Source organism: Gossypium raimondii, chromosome 13 (genome assembly GCF_025698545.1).
Source record: "Gossypium raimondii isolate GPD5lz chromosome 13, ASM2569854v1, whole genome shotgun sequence".
Classification (NCBI taxonomy): domain Eukaryota; kingdom Viridiplantae; phylum Streptophyta; class Magnoliopsida; order Malvales; family Malvaceae; genus Gossypium; species Gossypium raimondii.
Genome location: NC_068577.1, coordinates 37,626,698 through 37,644,621, shown reverse-complemented (window position 1 = coordinate 37,644,621; position 17,924 = coordinate 37,626,698). Strand labels below are relative to the sequence as shown.

Below are 17,924 nucleotides of genomic sequence, written 5' to 3'. Positions count from 1 at the left end.
TGATCAACTCTAATTTAAAGGTCTTTCTACTTAAGTAACAACTTGTATCTTGCAAAATATCTAATGATAACTCCTCTTATCACATCTGCTACATCCCAACGCAAGTCATGGCACCTTGCCATAATGTCACCTATCAAGTAGCCTTTCTTATCCAGATACATTGTGACAAGGATCCCATGACTCTATCGACTAATGGCTAATGGTTATCCAACTTTTCAATTTTATCTTCTTCTTTTTTATCATCAACCGTTAAATGGCTAATGGAAAGAAATGTGGTAACTTTTAAAATTGGCATATCAGTTTTAACGCTAAATATTTGTATATTGTGTTAATTTAGCCTTGATTATTAAAAATTTAACCCTCAATGTTTACACATTGTGTAATTTGATCCTTTTTTGCAATTTTACTTTTCTTTGTGACCCTTCCATCTAAAAAGTTAAAAATAACAAAATTTCAACTAAATTTGATAAAAAATATATACCAAAAATAGAAATACAAAAAATCCAAGATAATTTTCATCTATTCTCATTCTTTTAAAATTAACTCTCAATATCATAGAGAAAAGCAAAACTAGGAAAGCTCAAATTAAATATTATGTAAATGTTGAAAGTTAAAATTTTTAGAATAAAGACTAAATTGACACAATATATAAATGTTGAAAGTTAAAATTGCTATTATACCAATTTAAAACTATCAACTAATTTTTTTTCTTTAACAATTTAAAGGGTGGTAAAAATGAAATAATTAAATCATCATTTTTATTTTGAGGAAAAAACTATCAATAATTGATTACTACCTTTATTTATTTAAATATCAATGAACAACTAACAACATAATTTTCCTTTGGGAAACTAAAAAGAAATACACAACTAATTCACCAAATAATTATGTATAAAAAAGTACACATGATTGTAACATCAACCCCTACAACAACTTCACAATTCCTTATAAAATAGTAATTATTGAACCCACCACGTTAGCAAGCCTACCAACCATGCACCCAACACCAACAGCAAGCTTAGTAGATTTCCCATCTCCATCATAACCACCCTCCTTTCCTTCTACTCCAACTCCAAATCAATTCATCTATTTCTATCCTATTTATACTTTTTTTGTCATATAGTTGCACTAACAACGGAGATTAAGAATTCCATATTCTTAATTAAACTCACATCTCTTGTTGTAATCAGTTTTTTTTATAATTTTAATAATGAATTTATAAAGTTTTTTAAAGAATGCTTACTTTTTTTAATATATATTTTAAAAGATAAAAACCCTATAATACTACTACTATTTTATTATAAAAATTTAGTGAATAATTAATTTCACTTAATCCGTAAATCAAACCTAAGCAATCACCTTATTAGTATTAATTAAAATTTTAGAGTTAAAATTAATATATAAAATCTATTTACATTTTTATTTTTATTTTCAAACTACTCTGGTTGGCAGTCTATCTATATTGTCTGGTACATCATTTTTAAATATCCGTTTTTGTAACAGTATCAATAGGGACAACGTTAGGAGTACGTTAGGGTTTCTCCTCTCAAAATTAGTTTATTTCTTTTAAATATTGCTTATATGTCAAAAAATTTATTAAGAAATATTTAAAAAATACCTAATTAAATTCTTGTCGTTAATTAAAATAATTAATTAAGTCTTCCGGTTAACAATTTTCATCATTTACCACGTTGACCGTTAAAATAAATTGACGGACCAATTAAATGATGACAAGTGGCGACTTATAATTTAATCTACTATTTTTTCACCAAAACTCATCTGTGACTACATCTTTTTTCCCTTGCAAGAAAAGTCATTGTTGATTCGCATATCTAAATTAGGGTTACAAAGACCCTTTAAATAGATTCAATGCTAAGGGCTAAAACGACTAAAATAACCTTGAAGTAATCAAAGTCCAATTGGAAGAAAAGAAGTATTGTTGAGCTGTACAAAACATGACTGCATAACATCAAGAATCGTCGTGACGTCCCGACTCTCCTCATCACGTCATCCTGACATCAGGCCTGTTTTGGCCCTCCTTCGATTGCTCGTCGATTTTTGTCTAAGGTGTCTACCATATACATTATTTTTACAATATTAAATATATATATATATAATTTCATACAATATACATGATTTTATACAATATTTAGAATACATTTTTTATATTATTTGTGAAAGTGTACACATTTTTTTAAACAATGTTTACAGATAAATTTAACATTTTGTAATTAATACAAATAAAAAAAACTAGTTTATATATACTTTCAGTTAAATATTTACATAAATTTTGGTTAATGTTTAGGTTTTTAAACAATCTAAAATTGGGATTAAATTTTAGTGTGAAAATAGATAAAAGAAGGTTGTAGATGTAATAATAGGCAGTTTTAAGTAAAGCTGTTGTAAAAAATAAAGAATAAGAACTCCTTGTGGACTCACCCCTTCAATCTCATTCATATTTGCTAAAATATAAGATGAAAACATCATCATCATACATACACCCATATATAATAACTCCAAACTCACATTACCTTTTCCTTGTGTTGTGTGTCTCCTTTCCCTTTCCCTTCCCCTTACAAAGAAAAACAAAATTTGCATTTAGGTAAGGCCTGGAAAGGAAATTGAAGGCAACAAACAACAATGAGGTCCAACTCCAAACCTCATTCTCCTTTTAACACCAAGCTCATCCTCATCTGTGCTTCTGTTGTTCTCTTCGTCTTCCTTCTCATTACCACCACCTCTTCCTTTTCCAAACCCCCCATTTCACAATCCCATCTCTCCAACTCCACACACCCTGTCGACGACAGTGAACCAACCCCACTAGATTGCCCATCCCTTCCCTTGACCCCAACATGCACCAAAACTCCACCTTCTCTAGCCAATGCCCTCATCCACTATGCCACCACCAACATCACCCCACAACAAACCCTCAAGGAAATCTCGGTTTCCGCTAGAGTTTTAGAGAAGAAAGCCCCTTGCAACTTCTTGGTATTCGGGTTAGGACATGACAGTCTGATGTGGGGAGGTCTTAACCATGGTGGTCGTACCGTTTTCCTAGAAGAAGACAAGGCATGGATCGAACAGATCAAGCAAAAACTTCCCAGTTTGGAATCGTACCATGTTGAGTATGTAACCAAAGTCCACCAAGCAGATGATCTGCTAGAGACGGGAATGAAGGAGGAGTGCAAAGTGGTGGGTGATCCTAGATTCTCCAAATGTGACTTAGCTCTCAAAGGGTTCCCAAACGAGATATATGACATAGAATGGGATCTGATCATGGTTGATGCCCCAACTGGGTTCCATGATGAAGCCCCTGGGAGAATGAATGCCATCTACACTGCAGGGCTGATGGCTAGGAATAGAGAAGAAGGGGAGACTGATGTGTTTGTGCATGATGTGAACAGAGTTGTTGAAGATAAGTTCTCAATGGCTTTTCTTTGTGAAGGCTATTTGAGGGAGCAACAAGGATTACTAAGACATTTCACCATTCCCAGTCACAGGTCTCGCTCTGGAAGACCCTTTTGTCCTTGATTCTTTCAATTTCGAGCCTCCCAACAAGGATTTGGAAGTCGTGCTATTGTTATTTTTATTTTTTCCCTTTTCGATTCTCAGTTTTATCCGACACAATTTTCATTTTTAATGCCTTATCTTTGAGATCTATGTTTATAAAGTTATAGCAATTTTATTTGTTTTTTTAGTATTTTATTTTTCTTCTTCTTTAGTAACAAAGAAAAACAGAGAGTAATAATTGTAATGGGGGAGCCTAATAATTCTATTTTGGAGGTTAATATTAGTGTAATAATATTTTACATTATTCACAATGATTTGTTTAGTTAATATATTTGATGGATGAAATTTAACATTTTATATTTATTAGTAAAGAAGTTGAAATAATTTTAGATAGGGCTAGGATCTTAATCTGTTACTCTGATTTAAACTAAATTAAACTTTTCCCTAAAATCTATGGTTAAGTAATATTGAAATTACTCACTATATTTCAAAGTCTTAGCATTGTTGGGGACGTAAGATTACCGACAAATTTGATATTTCTTAATAAAGGTTTCATATTTGAGTTTGGTGGATGAAAAAAAAATTAGAACTCCAATTAGCTCAATCAAAACCGAACCTAAATTTTGGATATAAAACATCTTAGATTGAAGAAAAAAAAAAAAAAAAAACCCTTCTACTAACATATGAGAATCCAGTAATGTGAATTGAAGCGTAGTTGCATTCATTGCTTTAGATGACATACCAAATATTACTCTAAATGAGTAAATCCTCTTTATTGGATTTGGCTAACCAATATTGCTCGTCTATTAGAAGTAAATTGAATTAGATGAACCAGAGGTCCATTTCTATTTTCAAAATTGTATATTTCTACGTTGATATATAGAGATTTATTATTAAAAAAAACTATGATATAAACATTGCCTATGGTTGAGTTCACGATGGATGTTAATTATTCCAGGTTGAATAGTGGTGTCGGTCGATCAACTAAGAAGGTTCGTACCAGATCGGATCTGCCACCGGAATCGGAAGATGGGCAAAAGATTCAAGGTTTTGATTTACCCAAGGTTTCGTATAAGTCTACGCTTATAGGAGCATCATCGGAATATTCGTAGAACGTATTCAGAGAAGAAGATTTTGCACTTATTGATGGAGACGTTGTCACGGAAGTGGTCGAGGGAGTTCCGTCATTTTTTTTATCATGTTCAAAAGTATATTGAGCGTAGGATTGCTAAAACAATAATAGTGAAATTGTTAGGGAAGAATATTGGTTTTAATGCATTGTTGAATACGGTTTCTCATATGTAGAATCCAAGGGGCCCGATCCAGTTGATGGACTCGGAGAATGATTTTTTCTTGGTTCGTTTCCACGAGGAGGAAGACTATAATATAGTGCTGGTTGGGGGGTTGGGGGGTTATGGGTAATATTCGGTACTTATCTGTCCATTCGACCGTGGTCGTCGGATTTTCAACTACCCAGAATGAAATCACCTTTCAGGTTATGTGAATCAGGCTACCAGGTTTGCTTGAGAGGTTCTATTCGAGTTGTCTTCTTAAGGAGATTGGTCAAACCGTTGGATCAGTTGTGAAACTTGATATCCATACGGACTATGCTTGTCGGGGATGTTTTGCACGGCTTGCGGTTTGTGTTGACTTGAGAAAGTCGTTGGTGTCGGAAGTGAGGATTAATGGACAGCTGCAACGGGTTGAGTATGAGTCCTTACCGGATGTATGCTTCAAGTGTGAGTGCTATGGACATGGTGCGAATCTGGGTACAGGGACCAAAGTTCAATCGTCGGACGAAAACTCTGTGACGGCCAAATCTATTCAAGAGAAATTTGGGATTCAACGGCAAGTGAAGGAAGAGCCATTTGGTCCTTGGATGTTGGTGGAGCGACGGTAGAAAGGGAAGGGGCCGCTTTTCGGGGGCGGCTAGGAATGATGGTGTTGACGGTGGTTATGGGGGATCTCAATTTGCGGCACTTGGAAGAGATGAGGATGAGATTCATGGTGTGATTAATGGGAAAGATGATGTAAGGGCATTTGGAGGGAATGAGGGTGTGATTTTCGGTGAGGGTAATGGGAGAGAGAATATTGAACAGTTTGGGGAGATGAAGACCCAGGAGAAGGCTATTAGAATGGTGGAGAATTTTGGGTTTAAAAAATCAAATGGGTTTTCTAAGAACCTTAAATTAGGCTAGCGGGCTAAAGGAAATGGACCTATGATTGGGACTGGGCCAAAGAAAGGTTTTAAGGCCTTGAAGCCTACTAATGGAAAATTGAACTTTAAGACAATTGATGACCAAACAGCTTTTGATGATGGTTCAAAGATGGTAGCAAAAATGGGTGTGGACCATGAGTTATCTGTCCAACCCGTCAGTGTTACTTCTAAATTGGACAATGACAAAACATAAGGTTGTGCCTGTTGTGGAGAGGAAAATTTCTGGGGTGGATAAAGGGTAGGAGAATAGGGTGTTTAATTTTGGGGAATCAAGTGGGGCTGCTCAAATTAACATACCAAAAATTTGAGATATTGGGAATGGGCAACATGATAAGCCACCGGATATTGTTGTGAATGGATTTTCGAATGACACAGTGAACTTAGAAGCAACAATGAAGGGTTTGGTTTATGGTCTTGAACAGGGTCCTAATGGCGCTCCAATGGAAGATGACGTCCCATTTGTGGATGGTGAGAGTGACGGTGGAGATAAGGTTAGTTGCTAGATTGTTGGTTGTTTCTCGGGTTGTCTTATATATATATATATATATATATATATATATTTATTTTTTTTATGGACACAAAAATATTTTTATGGAATTGTCAAGGAGCCGGACATTCCCATTTCCATAATGTTGTGAATGAGTATAAGAAGGAATTTTTTTCGGGTTTGATTTGTTTGTTTGAAACACGGGTTAGTAGAGCTAGGGCCGATGGTAGTATTGCAAAACTTGGGTATCCTAATTCGTTTTAGGTTGAGGCTAATGGGTTTGCTAGTGGAATTTGGTTATATTGGAATGAGAATATTCTGGTAGATATTTTGGAAATTCATTGTTATATGATTCATTTGAGGATTCGTAGTAAGCAAGGTCCTGATAGTTTTATTTGTTCAGTTGTTTATGCTAGCCCTCATTCAACAACAAGAAGGAAGCTTTGAAAGTTGTTGGATTCTTTGGCGAAATCAGTAGTTGGTCCTTGGATCTTGGCTGGGGATTTTAATTCGATTATTGATAGCTTTGAAAGGGTGGGTGGTGTACTTGTTTCAAGAATTGGATGCAGATGGTTCCGTGAGTTTTTATTTAGAAATGGATTGCGAGATTTAAGAGCTAGTGGAGCGCAATTTACATGGAGTCAAGAGAACTTTTCTCAGAGACTAGATAGGACTATTGTAATTTAGATTGGGGTTCTTTTGCACCTGATTGTTCTGTTAGGAACCTTCATGGATTGAAATTAGATCATCAGTCGATTTTCATCACGCTTAGACTGAAGGTGAGCAGGGGTGTCAAGCCATTTTGTTGCCTTGCTAGTTGGATGCTTTATGCAAATTTTCAACAACTAGTGAGTGGTAATTAGAACAATGAGCGGGCAATTAATAAGAATTGAGAGCATTTCCAGTAAGTAGTTCAGGAGTGGAATAAGCGTGTTTACGGTAACATTTTTGTGCGTAAAATAAATTTGATTTTAGAGTTGGGAAGAGTGCAAAGAGTCTTGGAGTGGCACAATTCTCCATGACTCCACTCTCGTGAACTTGAGCTTCAACGGGAATTTGAAGAAGTGTTAAAGCATGAGGAGTTACTGTGGTATCAAAAATCTAGATTAGTTTGGCTAAAGAATGGGGATAGGAATACGAGTTATTTTCATAGTCATACATTGGCTAGGTGGAAAAGAAATAAGATAGAGGGGCTTATCATTGAGAGTGGTGATTGGTGCTTTGATGATGATGAGTTGAAGCATCATGTTGTAAATTTTTACAGAGATCTTTACACAATAGATTATTCGGTTAGTGGTGTATTTCCATGTCGTGGTAAATTTCCTTCACTACAGTCCGAGGAGAAAGGGGATCTACTATTAATGGTTTCTGATGATGAGGTTCGTAAGGTAGTCTTTGGTATGTCTCCACTGAAAACACCTAGGGTGGATGGGTTTCATGCGAAGTTTTTTCAATCTCAATGGAATACTGTTGGGCCCTTGGTCTATTCGCTAGTTAGGCAAACGTTGGGAGGTTGTTAGATCTGAATCTGAACAAAACTTTATTGGTACTACTGCTTAAGGTGCAAAGTCCGAAAAGAATTTATCAATTTTGCCCGATAAGTTTTTGTATAGTTCTTTATAAAATAATTACTAAGACCACTGTTAATAGATTGCGACCTTTAATGGTTAAGCTAATTTGTCAGAACCAAGTAATATTTATCCCAAGCAAGAATATTACATAAAACATAGCCGTGGCACAAAAAGTTGTGCATTTGCTAAAGAGTTTTAAAGGTAACATATATGGGATGGTGCTAAAAATTGATTTGGAAAAGGCTTATAATAGAATCAGGTGGGATTTTCTAAAGGACACACTTTCTGGAGCTAGGTTTCCTTAGCTTATAATAGAATCAGCTAGGTTTCCTCGTCGACACTTCAGGTTCTTTGGAATGGATCTGTTACAGAGTCTTTTCAGCCTACGCAATGAATAAGGTAGAGAGGTCCACTATCTCTTTATCTTTTTGTGTTGTGTATAGAGAGATTGGGGAATCTTGTTGGGGAGGCGGTGGAATAAGGCTCGTGGAAACTGTTATTTCTTTCACAGAGAGGTCTGACCTTACCTTACCTATTCTTTGCTGATGATTTAATGCCATTCTGTGAAGCGAGTAGGAGTTAAGCAGATATTGTGAACATTATTTTGGACACTTTTTTGTTATTTTTCTAGTCAAAAAGTGAATAGAAGTAAATCACAAATGTTTTTTTTCTCCTAATACTCCTGAAAACATTGCGGAGACTATATGTATTGAGATGGGTTTTAATCGGGTGGAGGATCTTGGTATCTATCTAGGGCTACCGTTATTGCATAATAGAGTTACGGTGAAAACGTTCGATTTCGTTGTGAACAAAGTACAGATGAAATTGTCTGGATGGGTTGCGATGAAATTGTCTTTAGCTGGTCATATAACTTTAGTAAGGTCCGTTCTCTTAGCTATTGTAAATTATTTTATGTGTACGATGCGTATCCCTATCTCCATGTGTAAAGAGATTGAGAACATTGCCCATAACTTCATTTGGCGAGCTAGTTCAGGGTCAAGGGAACCTGCTTTGTTATCATGGGGGAGTGTTGTCGTCCATTGGATTTTGGAGGTTTGGGCCTAAGAAATCTAGAAGATCAAAACAAAGTTTTCTTATTAAAGCTTAGTTTTCGGTTTCTCTCGAATACAGATTCTGTGGGTTAGAGTGTTTTGGAGTAAATACAACATATAAGGTTTACTTCCAAGCTCTATTTCCAAAAGTAATTGTTCGTTCATATGGAGGTCTTTTATGAAGTGCTGGCCAGAAATCATTGCTAATGTATACTGGTTCGTTGGAGATGGTCGTCCACCGAACTTTTAGAATGATTTGTGTCGTAGGAAGGTGGGTTCTTTACATGACTTCTATATAGGTCCTGGGTAGCCGGATGACACCTTACGAGTTTGCGACATGGTATCGGAAAATGGAAGTTGGGATTGGAGTCGTCTTAGTGTTGTTGTATAGGGTCACATTATTTTGCACATTTCAGCCCTAATGCCTCCGACGTCTAAAGTGGGTCAGGATTGCCTAGCTTGGAAATGGATGAGGAGATATGTGTTTTCTACTGCTAAAACTTATAGGAATTTGATCTTTGTTGAAGACACTAAATCATCTGCTATTTGGAATTTGATATGGAAAGTGAAGGCACCTCAAAAGGTGAGAGTGTTTCTAATGATTATGTGAAAGAATAGATTATTGATGAATTGTGAAAGAGTTCGAAGACATATGACTAACAATGGTGCTTGTCCTAAATGTAGCAGTGTTTTGAAAACGAAGGTCCATGCAATTCGGGATTGTGCTTTTTCTAAAACAATATGGCTTGTTGTGATTTCGAGGCGAGTTTATGATGTTTTCTTCTCCTTGCCGTTCAATGAATGGCTCTTATAGAATTTACAGAATAAAGGGAGTTGTGGTAACGTTGATATTGGTTGGCAAACTTTGTTCCCAATCTTATGTTGGTTCCTTTGGAAAAACAGAAATTCTTTTGTTTTTTCTAACAACCATAGTTGTACTTGAGCACTTTTGGATATAGGTTATACATGGGTGAGGAGTTATGCAGAGACGGATCTGAAATGAGAACATCCTAGTTCCACGTGATCTTTATTGAATTGGTCTCGTCCTGGGAGGGATTGGATAAAACTTAATACGGATGGGACAGTGTCACATAATGGTTCTCATGCGTCCATTGGAGGTGTATTTCAAGACTCTAATGCTGAATGGTTGTGGTTACATGATGCTTTTGGGTAAGGATACTGTTTTCAAAATTGAGGCTAGAGTGAGGTGAAATGTGATAATTCTTTGTTAGTAAAGTTACTATTAGTAGGTGGTGGCGCTAATAGTAAGTTGGTTGAGTTAAGGCTCTTGCATCGGAAGTGGAAAGTAAGAATGAGTCACATTCCAATGGAGTATAATGGGATTGCAGACCACATGACTAAATGTGTTGTAATTAGGAATTGAAAATTGTAACTGTTTGAAGAACCCCCAACTTTAATAGATTGATGTAATCGTCTTATGCTTTCTTTATCGAAAAAAAAGAGAGTTAAATTGATGAGGCTTATAAACTATTCCTTTCTTTAATTAAATCATTATTGGAAAGATGTGTGCTGAATTGTAACTATCATTTTCAGTTGAGACATCATTTTCCCGTTTCAATTTTATTTTAATTGAGGGAGAAACAGATGATAATTTCATTCAATTGTTGACGAATGGAAAATAGCATACTTATATAATTTTGTTATACTACAGTATGGTTTACCTTAACTATTTATAAGATACCTCAAGTAAAATTTATTCATTGAACGTAAATTACATTTTCAATTATTAAGTTGAAAATTTTTATGTTAGTGAATATTTTGGTCACTACTTCTTTAAATCATTAATTGACATAATAATAAATTTATCCTTAAAATGTTTATAAATCCTATCAATTTAATTTTAATTTTAGAAAAATTCAATAAATTTAATTTTCAACTTTACACCTTCTATCACCGATTCTAAAAATTCAAAATGCGTTAAAGAAATTAAAAATAATATTTCCATAAAAAAAAAAAAAGGAGATATCCTAGCAGTCTTGGAATTTAAGAGCTATCTAAAAACACTTTGTGAAATATGGAAATATAGCGAAACATCCACATAGTGATTCTGTGAGGAATGAAACAAGTTCCATCTCTGTCCTGAACCATTATGAACTGCTATCATCCAGACATTATTCTGTGTATTAAAAGGAAACCCACAAGCACAAGAATTTGCAATTAACAAAATTAATTTCCGATGACTTCAAAAGAGCTTCTGTTAAACCGACAATTGCTGCAAAATTCAAACAAATCTACCATGTTTCATCTATGGAAAACAAATTGAAATTTTATTCTAATCTCATTCATTATTTCTATGCTCATACGTCATGCATGGCTTACTATGTTAACTAATAAGAAATTGTATCACAAATATTATGTAGAAAACGATTTATGTTAGTTGGTAATCTAAAATCAGAGTACATAATTCATGGAGTCACGGTGAGAAATTAGCTATGTATTATTTTGTCGTCTTAAGTTCAAAAGAGGGAGATAGCTTGCCTTGGTGGAGTAGAGACATTAATGTGTTAATCTAAATTGACAATACATTGGACTAAAAAAACTACTAAGGGTTATTTAACTCCAAGTCCCTCTTTTCTAATTATTTAAGTTTTTTACTTGTTCACGTGTCATCTTGTGTTAGAAGTTTACATCGTTAGGTTAGACTACCATAACGATAGACAAAACATAAATATAGGTACTAAATTGGACAAATTAAAAATAGAGGTACTACATTCAGTGGTAGAGCCAAAAAATATTTTTAGGAGGGCCGAAATTAAATTGTATATTTTTATGATAATAAAAATGTAATTTCACCATTGTAATAGTCTATATCTTTATAATTTTTAAAGGATTAAATAAAAAATTATTATTTTTGGGGGGATAAAGTGCAATTTTACTATTATTAATTTAAAATTTTATAAATTAAAAATAGCGTAAATGAAAAATTTTTCATTTTAGGGGTAGGGCCCCTATCAGCTCCCCTGGTTTCTCCACTGACCACATTGAAAGATTTGTTAAAGTACAGAGGTAAATTTTGCCACTATCCTAACAGATAATGACCAAAAAATAAAAAATAAAAAACGTTAGTGACGAAATTGAAAGTTTTTATAATTTAGTAACCAAAATGAATCATTAATAATTGAGTCACTAATGGTATAATTCATCCTGTAATCTTTAGATACAAAAGTAAACCTATGAAGTTAAATATATATATATATATATATATATATATATATATATATTGAAGTATTCAAGGTTAAGATTTTATTAGAATAAAAGTTAATTCTGCATTTGGATGAAAAATTTTAAATTTTTTAGATTTTTAAAAGGTTAGCTTTTAGATTTCATCCATTCAAAATGTTAGGATTTGTAACTGTTTTGTTTAGATAAATAATTGATTTGTAAAAATTTAGGTTAATAGAATTCTAAAAATAAAAAATAATTATAAAAGAAGAATAATTATATTAAAAATATTTAATATGGATGCCATTTGTTGAAAAAATTATAAACAGTTTTAATAAAATAAAATTTTAAAATATATATTATAATTAAATAAAATAATATCTAAAGTTTAAATTTCTATCTTATAGTAAGATCACGTGTATTAAATCAAATAAAATTATTTTTGAAAAATCATGCATTTTAATAAAATTTGATAAAAGAATTTGAGCTATTAAAATTCTCTTAAAACTTCTCATAAATTTTGAAATTCTCCAATATATTTACCTAAATAAATTATTTTAAAATTTTAAAACCTTGATACAAATGATATTCCTCTTACAAATTTCTTACCCAAACACTTAAAAGATTTAAGGGTATATAAAGTACATAGACTTGCTTAAATAAAAAGCTAAAATTCAGAAGCTTTATTATTATTATTATTATTATTATTATAGCCAATCACACGTTCAAGAAACGGATTAAAAATAATTGAGCTAAGTATTGGAGAAAAGCAAGGCACAAATCACTATAACTCTGTACATAAGAATCCAAGAATTCACAGTAGGGGTCCCATCAGGCCCCAGGAGAACCACCCCTCCAATATCCCCATTTACTAATGCCACATTCCGAAAGAAATTTCTGATAATCATGTTCAAGTCTACCATAATCCTTAGAGGCCTCCTCATTCTGAATGTTTGCTTCATCTTCTGATGTACTCTGCACAACATTTCAAAATTAACTTAGCATCTCAAAATTTATAGACACCATTTGGCTATCAAACAAATCAAAATAAAATAGCTACTGTTCTTTATGTGAACTGCTATTTGTCTATTGTTTCAGTTTCTTAGATCTAGAGTGAGCTCATTCAGTAGGACTGGTCATTGTTTAATAGTGTAGGAAACAATACAGCAGACCAGGAGTTTCCAGTTTTGCTGGCAACCAACAACGCACATTTTAGTGTTACTTATCCCTAAAATCAAGGCAAGAATGTTTCCTGCTAATTCAGTTTAGAACTGTAAGTGATTCTTCGATATGTGAACCATGCATATCATGGAGGTGTCCAGTCGTCTTTGTCCAAAAAGGTAAGAATAATCAATCAGAGTACATATATCATCAATGGCTTCATCATTAAGTGTAGCATGATGAGTGAATCGTATTAGTGCAAAGGTCCTTAGTCAAAGCAGCATCAGATACAAAAGCTTCGCATCCCATCAGTGCCACCCAAATAACATACATACAAGGGGACCATCAACCTATAAGCCACTGCATAAGTGAGCAACCATGCTTGAAGTGCATCATGCATGACTCAAATATGCAGTACCTGCCAAGCTGTTAGGCATTCTTCCATAGCAAAAGCCATAATTTCAACTTCTATCTAATGAACATTGCAAAGTCCCGTGTAGCCTGCGCTGAGCATTCTCTGGATCTGGCGGCATCATTAAGTCCCACAGGCAGAGTCTCAGCATATCACAGTCATGTCTCCCACCTGAAACAGATGTAGTATGCAATTTTGCCCTATGCCACCAACACAATCACTGAAGCAAAGATTTGTAATGCTACTTATTATCCAACAGACAGTTTTCTACTCTTCAGAGTTGTCAGAAACACGAGAATCATACACTTGGAAATACCACTTCCAAATAAATTAACTTGCAATCATGCCACACCGAAGGCAAGGTGATTCTCATCTCAAAGGGTCATTTAACTGGGGCTGTTAGACTAAGGTTGCCCAGTATATAATCATCTAGCCAGCATAAAGTTAACCAAAGAAAAATATTTCTACTATTTATAGGTGGTGACATTCAGGACTACTGAGAATTATGCCAATGTGATGGCATAAGGATGATAAGAACATAGTCTTTTGAACCCCTACAGGTTACTTACCCTCTCTGCTTGCAATGCAAAGTTACATAGCACAAGCAGAACTCAAAAGATAATCGTTGCAAGTTCTTGTTTTGAGCACTCTAAGCCACTTTATATGGCTGCTATCCTTTTTCATGGCTACTCATGTCAACATAAGATCATATGGTTATCTTAGCAAACACATCAAAGCAGTTTTAATCTCAGGAAAAAGGAAGCAATAGGAAATTGTACCGGTAATCAGTTATAGTAATAAAACCCAAGCAATAGGAGCATCATCAAAAAAGAGAAATATGGCATTTTATCCAAAGAAAGAATTGCTGCTTCGGTATTGAACGCTACATTTCTTGTATTGAGTATATCAAATGATTGCTAACCCTATAATACAGGTATAGAAAGATCATGGAAGATAAGTCTCAAGCAAAAAAGAAGACAAGCAATTGGATTTTGCAGAACATTGCCCATATATGGTTGACATATACTACATGTTGAACCGAGTACTTACATTAGAATCAAGCCCTAATTCAGAGTCAAAAACATCTCCTTCCACTGAGTCACTGAGAGCTGACTTCCATCGCCTGCCTTTTGCCCCAGGATGATGTGCTTGAGACTCATCAGCAGCTTGGTGCTTTATGCTTCTGGATACTCTTGTATGTAAGGTAACGATTATGCATCCAATGCAAAACGCTATAAGAGGGACCAGAACTAGAAAATAACCAGTGGATTTAGCCTGCTAATAGAGTGGGAAAGCCTGTTGAGCTTGCTGAGCATACTCATGAAATAACATTGTGATGGTTTTTATTAATAGACTTACATTTGATAAACAATGTGCAGTTATCATGGTGAAAAACTTTTGCCCTGAAGGAGCTTTAAGTGCACGGATGGATTGCCATAACCTACTTTTCTTGGCTCGGTCCTGATTAAATGAAAACATAATGTAGCAAGGTAAATTTCACCAAAAATCAGATAGATGTCCAAAGCTTAATTCAACACAATTTAGGCTGCAAGTTTTAGAATAAATCGAAACTATAATGTTGCCTTCCTAATGTGCATAGAGCATTAAAATTACTAAGTGTTGATGCAAGGATTATCTTATTTACAGTAACCTGAAAATCTTACTTACAAGTTGAGTGTCTAGTAGGGATGAAGAAGGGATGTTAAGGAGTTGGCCTCGGAAAACAAGGTTAATATCGACAATGTTCTTATTAGCTGCTGCAATTGAATGAACGGACACTCCATACATCTTTGAAATGGAAGACAAAGTTTCACCCCTGCAGTGGAAACTAACTACAAACTTTTCACCTCAAATAAGCTTTGAATATTAAAAAATGACCAAAACCAAGAATTGAAGAAAGGGGTTAAAGGAGGTTCATTTAACTCTTTCACCACATGAGCGCAGGAATAGTCCTTGGTCTTGTTCTGCAATCTCCATTTCTGCCACCACCAAACCAAATGATTCCTTTAAGTGACATCCTAGTAGTAAGTAGGGAAATGGTGGTGGGAATAGAAAGAAAAAAAACCTTGACCAGGCCTTGGAAATGTTGGATTTCAGCAGCTGCCCAGGGTTTTAAACGCAAGGTGTGAGGAGGGAAGGTTGTTTTTGTAAGGTTAGAAAGAAGAGATTTTGAGGGGGAGATATGCTTTTTATGTGTAAGCTTCACTTCCATCGCAGAAAAAACAGGAGAAGGAAACAACCCAAGAACAAAGATGGTTCTTTCAAACAATTCCAACCCTTCATTTTATGATGGGATGAAGTGAGAAATGGCCGCCGAAGTAAACGACTCTTTTTGTAATTTCTTGCTAGATCCACGCTTTCTTCCTTGGTGGGCCCTTAGCCACTCACTCCTCTTTAGAGCGAGCATTCGATCGAATCGAATAAAAAAATTTTGAGTTAATCAAGTTTTCGAATCTCATTTTATCATTCTAATTTTATTTGAAGTTTTCTCGAATCGAGTCGAGTGAGATGGAATTCGAATCGAATCGAATCGAATATATTTGTTCGAGTTAAATTTTAAAAAATAATTTTCGATCCTTGTAACCATTGTCACCCATCGTAATAAAATTTGACCACCTTAATCAAATTTTTTATTAACTTTCATCACCTCATAATTTATTTATTAAAATTTTTTATATACTGGTTAGCTTCTTTGCTTGCTTAGTTATTTCAATTATCTTCAGATTCTTGTCACTATATATTTTGGAATTAAAAATATATTAAATGTAAAAATATGATTTTTAATAAAAGTTAATTTAAAAATAAAATTTGAAATTGATACCAATATAAAATTTTAACATGAATATTTTATGGCATAATTAATAATTCAATTTTAATATAAATATTCAATATGACTAAACAATTCAATAATATAAATAATATAAAATGTGAAATTTAATTTAATAATATAAATAGTAGATATAAATAAAATTATTACTATTTATGCTTAGTGATTTTTTGGATAATTTTGATTTTTCTTTGAGAGTAAAGGGTGATAAGTAAAAGTTTAGAGGAAAATAAAAAGTTTTGGGAATAAAAGTTTGAGGAAAGTAAATAGGGGAGTAAAATTTTGGAGGGAAAATATTAAAAAAAAATTGGAGGGGGGAGGGTTTGGGGTAGATGGGAGGTGGGATGGGAAGAGAATAAAAGTTTTAGGAGAAAAGTGGGAGGGAGTAAAAATTTTGGGGGAAAATAAAAGGTTTTGAGGGTTTTTGGGAGTAAAATTTTGGTGGGAAATGGATTTTGGGTAGATTGGGGGGTTGGGATGGGAGGGGAGTAAAAGTTTTGGGGGGAAGTGGGAAGGAGTAAAAGTTTTGAGGGAAAAATAAAAAGGTTTGGGAATTTAGGGTAAAAATATAAAATATTATAGTTTGATATTCGAATTATTCGAATTATTCGAGTTATTCGAATTCGAAAACTCAACTCGATTCGAACTCAAAATTCGAAAAAAAAATTCGAGTTGATTCGAATAACTCGATTAACTCGAATAACTCGATTCGTTTAACTCGGAATTCGAATTTTTTTCGATTTTTTCAAGTCGAATCGAGTTTTGCTCACCCCTACTCCTCTTTGCCGTTAAAATTCTAAAATAATATTCATCTATCACATATTCTAAATAAAGAAGGATAAAACTTACAGGATAAAATATTGGTCAAATTATACCAATAATCACTCAATTTTAATTAAGTTACTCAACTTTCGAAAAATAATAAATTAGTCACTAACGTTATCGAAAAGTGACAAATCAATTACCCATTAACATTTTCTGTCACACGCTTAACGGGATAATTGACGTGGCCAGTTAACTTGCCACGTTGGATGAGACAAAGTTGAGTGATTATTTTTTTCATACTTCCTTTTCTATTTTTTAATAAATGACTCAATATTTTTACTTTTTGCATAAATGACCCAATATGTTTATACTTTTTCTTCTCCATCCCAGCAATCTCACTGTGGCCGCCTCCTCCACAACCCGTCGTCAAAACCAAGTCGTCGCTGCCAAGCCCCATCATCAAGCTTTAGCTAGGAAGAAAAGTTAACATCATCATAAGCTCACCATCAATCGCCAAAAAATCTTCAAAGACCATGACGCCATATTCGCCAATCGCAATATATTCCGGTGGTAGCCATAAACGGAACCTTCGACAAACTTGACATTGTGTGGAGATCCAACAGCCCAGAATTGCACAAGCTACGTAAGCTTGTCGTACGAGAAATCATGAGCAACAAATGCCTCAGTGCCTGCTACGGATTTCGCCTACGAAAGATCCGACAAATGGTGAAGAATATT

The 17,924-nt window shown here is 34.2% G+C and overlaps 2 protein-coding genes and 1 long non-coding RNA gene across 5 annotated transcripts; 2 read left to right on the top strand and 1 right to left on the bottom strand.

Annotated features, from left to right (window-relative positions):
* Nucleotides 1-2,518: 2,518 nt before the first annotated feature.
* LOC105782701 (glucuronoxylan 4-O-methyltransferase 3) lies at nucleotides 2,519-3,821 on the top strand. The gene has a single exon (XM_012607622.2). The coding sequence runs from the start codon at nucleotides 2,641-2,643 to the stop codon at nucleotides 3,529-3,531; it is 891 nt and encodes a 296-aa protein (XP_012463076.2). The 5' UTR covers nucleotides 2,519-2,640; the 3' UTR covers nucleotides 3,532-3,821.
* A 567-nt stretch (nucleotides 3,822-4,388) lies between these two features.
* LOC128036054 (uncharacterized) lies at nucleotides 4,389-10,364 on the top strand. Its single transcript, XR_008192880.1, has 2 exons — nucleotides 4,389-9,421; nucleotides 9,523-10,364. It is a non-coding gene; the product is annotated as an uncharacterized LOC128036054 (long non-coding RNA).
* A 2,312-nt stretch (nucleotides 10,365-12,676) lies between these two features.
* Nucleotides 12,677-15,905, bottom strand: LOC105781564 (uncharacterized). 3 transcript variants are annotated; one of them, XM_052626952.1, is made up of 6 exons: nucleotides 15,660-15,905; nucleotides 15,518-15,573; nucleotides 15,263-15,422; nucleotides 14,954-15,055; nucleotides 14,645-14,872; nucleotides 12,677-12,996 (listed from the first exon to the last, which is right to left on the bottom strand). In XM_052626952.1, the coding sequence occupies exons 1-6, from the start codon at nucleotides 15,804-15,806 to the stop codon at nucleotides 12,853-12,855; spliced, it is 837 nt and encodes a 278-aa protein (XP_052482912.1). In that variant the 5' UTR covers nucleotides 15,807-15,905; the 3' UTR covers nucleotides 12,677-12,852. The 3 variants fall into 3 exon arrangements, with proteins under 3 accessions (XP_052482912.1, XP_052482913.1, XP_052482914.1); XM_052626953.1 differs by having other exon boundaries at nucleotides 14,645-14,869; XM_052626954.1 differs by having other exon boundaries at nucleotides 15,263-15,410; nucleotides 15,660-15,904.
* Between the last annotated feature and the right edge of the window lie 2,019 nt (nucleotides 15,906-17,924).